At 50.1% G+C, this 7606-nt stretch overlaps 2 protein-coding genes across 2 annotated transcripts; both read right to left on the minus strand.

Annotated features, from left to right (window-relative positions):
* Positions 1 to 3073: 3073 nt before the first annotated feature.
* On the minus strand, positions 3074 to 4402 carry H257_19017 (hypothetical protein; the record flags this gene model as incomplete). The annotated part of the gene is made up of 6 exons (XM_009848173.1): positions 3074 to 3165; positions 3285 to 3354; positions 3407 to 3519; positions 3671 to 3953; positions 4040 to 4171; positions 4229 to 4402. The coding sequence occupies 6 exons, from the start codon at positions 4400 to 4402 to the stop codon at positions 3074 to 3076; spliced, it is 864 nt and encodes a 287-aa protein (XP_009846475.1).
* A 2253-nt stretch (positions 4403 to 6655) lies between these two features.
* On the minus strand, positions 6656 to 7522 carry H257_19018 (hypothetical protein; the record flags this gene model as incomplete). The annotated part of the gene is made up of 1 exon (XM_009848174.1): positions 6656 to 7522. A coding segment is annotated over one exon (867 nt), but the record flags the coding sequence as incomplete, so codon positions are not given.
* Positions 7523 to 7606: the final 84 nt, after the last annotated feature.

A 7606-nucleotide genomic window follows, 5' to 3' on the forward strand; every position in this document is an offset into this window, starting at 1 on the left:
CACAAAGCCACTCATGTCGTCTTTCACGACAAGCACATATTTTTGGTCAGACTTGGCCACGTGCATCGATAACCAGTCGAAATGGATCAGCTCATTAGACTTCTCCGCGTGAAGCGCCGAACCCACTGGACGGGGAATCATTTCCCCGTCCATTCAAACGCTTCGACGTCCGTGGAAAGCGTCTTCCACACATACTTGTCGGAAACCGACTTGATCGTCGCTGCGATGCGACGGGGACTGCTGACTCCTTAGTGAGCGATCACACAAATTCGCTGCTGTAGGTCCACAGCACCGTCTGGGATCCAGATTCGTCCGTCTGGGTCCACGCAAAAATGGGAGTCGTCGTCCCAATCCACGCCGTTTGGGGGGGTCCCTCCCTCTGCCATAATTCAAGGTTGGATGCCGCTGATCGTAGCGGCTGTCGGCCACTCGAAATCCACTTGTTGCAGGGGTGACACCACATGGATCAACTTGCGAACATTCCCAACTGGTTGATCCGTCGGAGCCGAACCCCATCGGCTCAGGAGGCCGCCGCATACATTCGCGTCCCCCGAGACGCATTCGATCCGGTCACGCGACCGCGATCGTTCTTCGGCGTTCGTTGGCGTTTCCTCGTCGGAGGAATGTTCGCGTACAATCTCCACTGAATAGCTCAACAATGAACGAAAGATATCATTGTTTTGTCTCCAGCTTCTTCTTGGCTTTCGGCCACGGGACCTTCGTCAAGGTAGCAAATATAACACTGACAGTAGTCAGGATAAACAAGCCACGAGGCGCCTACTGACTACTATTCACTAAAATACTCAGTACCTCCACTAAGGTATCGGAACCTTTGACACGGCACAAACGCAGGGTGTGTGTGTTAGCAATAGGTCAAACTAACGCGCGACCCAATTGCTCTGCACGCTGCAGAACAGACATGTAAAAAGCTGTGAAGTACTCAGTACCTCCACTAAGGTATCGGATCATTTGACACGGCACACACGTAGAGTGTGTGTGTTAGCAATTGGTCAAACTAACGCACGACCCAATTGCTCTGCACGCTGCAGAACAGACATGCTGTGAAGAGTCCGGTACTGACAAAATATGATGTATGAGTCCACTGGCGCAGTGATTTAGTTACCTCACATTGAACGTGTAGGTTTCGGGTTCTATTCCCATGCACAACGTCGCTTTTTTCTTCATTTCCATTTTTCCCCTCTACCAACAACGCTGTACCGTGTTTCTCGAAGTTGAAGAAAGCCGAGCTCCAAGAGCTCCAAATGTCGTTTTCGGCGTCCTTTTGGACGAAATACTGAGAGCAGCCGCTGCGCGACATCGTCAACGTTGACGAAACTGCGGTGAACTAAGACATGACGAATTTGGTGCGAAGTTGGTGAAACGTCGGAAGTCGAAGCTAAGCAGAAGCATTCCGATAGGCTTACAGCGGTGTTGGCAATTTGCGCCGATGGTATGTTTCTTGAATATGTGGTATATATTTTATATTTATTATTTAGTTTATAGATTCTGCTATTTCTATATTCTATTATTTCATAATCTACTAGTAAATTCATTATTGTAAATTTTTCGTTGTACTGTACATGTAAACAAACTCCTTTGTGTATTGAATTCATCAAATTGAGAACTACAATATTTTGGTTGGTTGCACATTTTGCAAACTCGAAATCAATAATCTTCGAGTACCTTGCTAAAATTATTTTGTGGGTTGACAGTGTGAGTATTTGTCATATCTTTATTGAGTAAATTGCTGTTAGCACAATGATGGTAAATTTACCGAGTAAATTACTGTTAGCACAACATTAATGATGGTCTGAGAGTGAGTTTCTGGAGCTCACATAAGATTTTGAGTCGAGGTTGATTGTTTCCTGCTGAAACCACGATCTCTAACGTCATACACAATCTAACGACATTATTTAATATAGGAACAAAGTTGCCCATTCTTTTTATTGTGCGCGGAACTCCAGGCGGTGCAATTGAGTCGGAAGAGCTGCCGACGTATCCTCCTGGGCATGTCTACGCTGTCCAGGAGACGGTGTGGATGGATGAAAGTGTTTGGATATATTATCTGAACGAACTTTTGAAGTTTGAATTAATTGGCCCCTCTGTCATTTTGGTCGACAACCTGGCGTCGCATGTCTCTCGTGCGTCGTACAAGACTGTTGACGAGGAGCTTTTCGGCTTTCTGGAGCCGCTGCCGCCCAACTCAACGAGCGTGATCCAACCACTGGATGTCGGTGTCATGGGCCAATTGAAGGCGAAACTGCGCACAAGGTGGCTTCAAGAGACCCCGGTCATCACCGCTGCTGACAAAAGAAGAAAGATGATTGAGAGAACCATCAGCGCCTGGGAATCCATTTCTGAATCATCGGTGAAAAAGTCGTTCGAAAAGGCTCTACCTCGTATTTTTCAAGTTTGATAATATATGCTCAGAGTACATAATGAATATTTTTAGCATAGGATTCACCAATCACACGGGGTGAATGCAATTGTAAACGTCCACCTGTACAATTGGAAGAAAATAATTCCAAAACTGATAATTGAGGGCTCCATACAAACTCTAAAATAGTTTGGAGTGCAACACTTGCGAGTTAATACCGAGTTCACTGTAGGGGGTGGTGTTTTCGCTCCCGTCGTTATACGACAGGAACCTCTTGCGGAGGCCGAATTAAATTGCAAACTGAGCTCTCTTACTACGAATTACTCTTGGTACTCCGGCGTACGTTTTTTTGCCCATTTTAAGTATAATCATTTGGTCCAATGAAAATCCACCAACAATGCACATCTGTCAACCGCACGACGTATGGCAGCTTGCTGCACATATTGGAGACTAACGGCCATACCGATCATGATACCATGAGCCGACCTCTAAAAAGGCTCATAGGTATTTCTACAGCGCCATGCAGCACAATTACCCCTAAAGGGAGTGTCCGAGGGTTATCTATAGTTCCTCAGCCATTTTCTTCACTAGGCGGAAAACGATGGGGATGTCTTCATAGAGGGAGCGCACGGGCTCCAATGAGGCTTCATCTTCATTGAGGCCAAGCCAGTAGACGAGGGCTTGGTATTCGCCGCTTTATTCACGGACATCACCGAGCTTGGCCACGCGGAACCCTTCATTGTCAAAGGCATTATGGTCGACCAGCTCTTCGGTCACATCGCGGCCGCCTTCGCAATACATCTTGAGTCGGCAGGCGTGGTGGAGGGACAAGTCGTAAGGCTACACCAACTGCTGGGTCTCTATGACATAGTCTGTCACGACCCAGACGATCTTGCTTGGGCCGCACAGTGCAGGGACAGCTTGTTGCCTTGGCGGGACACTTGGCCAACGTGAACAAAGTCGCCGATCGCGAGCTTCTGCAACTGGACAGCCTTGGACTTGGCTTGGCGGTTGCGGGGTTGTTGTCACTTCTTGGCGCTTGTCGCAGCCACTTTGCGATGCAGCTCGTACATGTGCTTCTTGCACGTGGAGCTGAGCCAGTCGAAGGCGGTGACCTTCTTGGTCGCGGTGTTGACAAACTTCTAGACGGCGTGGGGATCAGTTGGTTGACTACTTCAACGGTTCCATTCGCCCAAGGAAAGTAGGCGGTTGTGAATTGGTGGTGGGCGTCGGGTGCCTTGAGGATTTTGTTGATGATAATTTATTCTTAAAATGGGAGCCGCTGTCGGAGACCCAGGTACCCAAAGGTCATGAACCAGTTGAGGAGGCCGTTGGAGGTCGTCGCGGCGTCGCTTGTCTCGCAGGGCCAAAGTTGCACGATCCCGCTCATGTCGTCCTTGATGGCGAGGATCTTCTGCCAGCGGTTCGTCGCCGTGGGCATGGAGAGCCAGTCGAATTGGTTCAGTTCTTGGGGCTTCTCGGCATGGAGCGCCGATCCAAGCGGATGTGGGACAACTGAGCCGTAGATGCTGAGGCAGTGGATGCAGGCTTGGTCTTGACATCGGCTTCGAGGGTGCTTCAGGCGAAGCCATCACGGACGGCCTTAGTAATGGCTTCGATTCGTCGATGGCCCGCGGCGCCTTGGTGTGCTTTGATGCAGACCCGCTGCTGGAGGTCCGTGGCACTTGGTGGGATCCAGATGCGGTCTTCCTTGTCCAGGAACAGGTTCTTATCTTCATTCCACGCCACGCCGGTTGGCGGGGTCTCTCCCCTCTTCATGACCACTTGTTGGGTCTTGCCAATGCCGGCTGAATTGGGCCAATCGAAGTCGAGCTGCTATAGGGGCGACACCATGGCCAGGAGGCACCGGACGGACTTCGTTGACACTTGAGCTTGGGCGGTGTCCCAGCGGCTGAGCAGGTCGTTCCCACATACTGTCTTCACCGGACAGGCACCCGATAGTGTAAGGGAACGAGAACAGCACCAGCCCCAGCGCTCCAACTTGTGGGCTTGATATCGTGCCATGCTTGGGGACTGGCCGGCAAGATTGAAAATATATCGCAGGTTCTTGTGGTCAGTGAAAAGGCGGAAGCGAGCTGGGCGGATGAGAATGTAGTCCACCGCTTGCAGCTTTCTACAACGGCAAACGCTTCTTTGTCCACGATTAGCTAACGCTCGCTTGCGCCGGTAAAGGCGCCGCTGAGAAAGGCCAACGGCTGGTGGCGCTGCTCTTCCAACGGCACGACCAGGTCTTCGAATCGTACTTGAGTGGCGGTCGCGCCCCAAAAGCTATCAATTGCGTCGGTGTAAAGTCAGAACATCATGTCTGCCCGAGAAGCACATGGACGAGCTGCATCAAGCAATGGAACCCCGAAACCCCAGAAGTGACGCCAACCCCGCGACCGCCAAGCCAAGTCCAAGGCTGTCCAGTTGCAGAAGCTCGCGATCGGCGACTTTGTTCACGTTGGCCAAGTGTCCCGCCAAGGCAACAAGCTGTCCCTGCACTGTGCGGCCCAAGCAAGATCGTCTGGGTCGTGACAGACTATGTCATAGAGACCCAGCAGTTGGTGTAGCCTTACGACTTGTCCCTCCACCACGCCTGCCGACTCAAGATGTATTGCGAAGGCGGCCGCGATGTGACCGAAGAGCTGGTCGACCATAATGCCTTTGACAATGAAGGGTTCCGCGTGGCCAAGCTCGGTGATGTCCGTGAATAAAGCGGCGAATACCAAGCCCTCGTCTACTGGCTTGGCCTCAATGAAGATGAAGCCTCATTGGAGCCCGTGCGCTCCCTCTATGAAGACATCCCCATCGTTTTCCGCCTAGTGAAGAAAATGGCTGAGGAACTATAGATAACCCTCGGACACTCCCTTTAGGGGTAATTGTGATGCATGGCGCTGTAGAAATACCTATGAGCCTTTTTAGAGGTCGGCTCATGGTATCATGATCGGTATGGCCGTTAGTCTCCAATATGTGCAGCAAGCTGCCATACGTCGTGCGGTTGCACGCCAATGTCGTGTGGTAGAGGAGACCTAATTAACAATATGTAAATTGCATACTGAGGTCTCTTACTACGAGGCCGAATTAACAATTACGTTACTGTATGTAAATTGCACACTGAGGTCTCTTACTACGAATTACTTACTACCTCTGTCCTGAAATTTTCGCTACAATCAAATATTTTTGAAAAATGAACGTGATACCGGTCGAATCATCTAAAACGAACGATATGTATGTGAAGAGGAGGTTTCAGAGTATACCAATCAAGATGCTTCGAGCCAAAAATGAACCAATCAAAGAGAGAAATTCAGTAAATACAGATGCCATAGTTTATCCTATATGATATTCGGCGCAAGCGTATCCGGATAACTGATTCCCGGATAATACTTCGTTTATCCGAACAAGTATCTAAGAATGTCAGCCCACACGCCAAGAATTTGTCCAACTCGGGCCGGACTGCTGTCTTGCAGCACCTTCTTACTCTGGGCAATGACCAATCAACACTATGCTGCCGTGGCGGCCAACTTCGGCGTGGCAAGAAGCACCGTCATGAACGAACCACCGTGCGCCTTATTTTAAACGTGCCGCCGTCAATCTCAACGACAAGCTCGGCCCATGTTCCAACGTGTCGTCACGCATCAAGGTCCACATTGACAGTGAGTTTCATACGCAGCTGAAGGGTCTTGATGTGCAAGACGTTGTGGACGATGATGCCATTGACATTTTGCAAATCCTAATATTTAAAATAATATCACTTAATTTGTATATAATACATTTAATCGACGCAATGGATACACAGTGGTACACTTGTAGCAATCGTTGTGGAACTTCAAGATTATTCGCCATTGTAGCGAACATTTCAGGAGTGAGGTAGTACTTTTTCTGGTCTATTTTAAGTCTAATCATTTCGTCCAATGAAAATGCCACAACAAAGAACCTCTTTCAACGCCGAAGCCGTCACCACCGCTCAAACGGATTTTGCTATTGTGAAATGGCACGTGTTGACTAAAGTATACCTTAGTCCAGCCAACGACCTTGCTTTGGCAGTGGTACACTTGTTCAAAGGTGGGGCGAGGTTCAACCTACCTATGCCAAGTACAGTACATAGTTAGGATGCCGTCTTGACTTGTTTTGTACGACTGGCAAAGTCGCAAGACAAATGGTCTCATATACAGGTCGGTGGTGGAAAGAGGAGCACAAATAGTCAAGAATAGACTGAAAATCCAAGGACGAAGTTTTGACAACGCTTAAAATCTACAGATAACGTTTGAGGTAGACCTAAAGCGCCTTGGGGCGGAAATCAGCGGTTTGGCACGACAAGTTGTCCCCGGGAGCCACCCCCAAGAGCTCGCAGAACTTCTTGAAACTGGCAATGCGGCTCTTTTCCGAGTCACGGTTGGGAGGGTTCACACCGCATTCCAAGCCACCGTTGATGATGTGAGTGGCCTTGGCAAAGCCACCGGGGAGACCCACCACCTTGTGGATGTTGCCGTTCCACCTTTCATCGTTCCAGTACCACAACGCACTCCACCACACCAAGTCGAAATCTGTGGCGACCAGCTCAGGGCTCGCGACCAAGTCCAAGTTGACGGCCTTGCCAAAGTCCTTGTAGTTGTAGTTCCACGACAACTGGATCGGGCCACGACCAAAGTACTGCTTGCCAGCCGCACACGGGTACTTGGGTGACTGCTGGCACATGGTGGACTTGTTGATCTCCTCAACGTAGCGAAGATCGCCAGACTCGAGCGAGATTTGGCCGAGGAAGGCGGCCACTTCGCGGCGGTCGACGTCGGAGTCGCCAGTGTTGGCGAATTCGGGGTACTTTTCAGCGATGGCCACGAGGTTTTCGTAGTTGTAGATGGGGAGGGCTTCAGGGAAGATGCGAAGGAACAATTCCTTGGACAAAATGTTGGTCAAGCCGGACTTTCCAGGAGGGGATGGTGGTGTGTTAGGAGACGATGTAGGAGTCGGTTTCAGAGATGTAGCAGGGGAGAGCGTTGGTTGCTTGGTCGTGGAGGGTTTGCTAGATGGAGTACGCTTGGGGCTGGAGGTAGTCGATGGCTTGGAACTGGATGTAGTCGAAGGATTGGGAGCATTCGAAGGCGATGGCGACGGATTGCTGCCGCCATCACCGCACCACTTGTACTGATCCAAGGAATCACATTGGGCTTTGCTCCACCCCAGGAAGCACGCATTGTTGCCTGCGAAGTAGCAGTTGGTGCACCCGCC

This window comes from Aphanomyces astaci, assembly GCF_000520075.1.
Source record: "Aphanomyces astaci strain APO3 unplaced genomic scaffold supercont1.311, whole genome shotgun sequence".
In the NCBI taxonomy this organism is placed as follows: Eukaryota; Oomycota; class Saprolegniomycetes; order Saprolegniales; family Verrucalvaceae; genus Aphanomyces; species Aphanomyces astaci.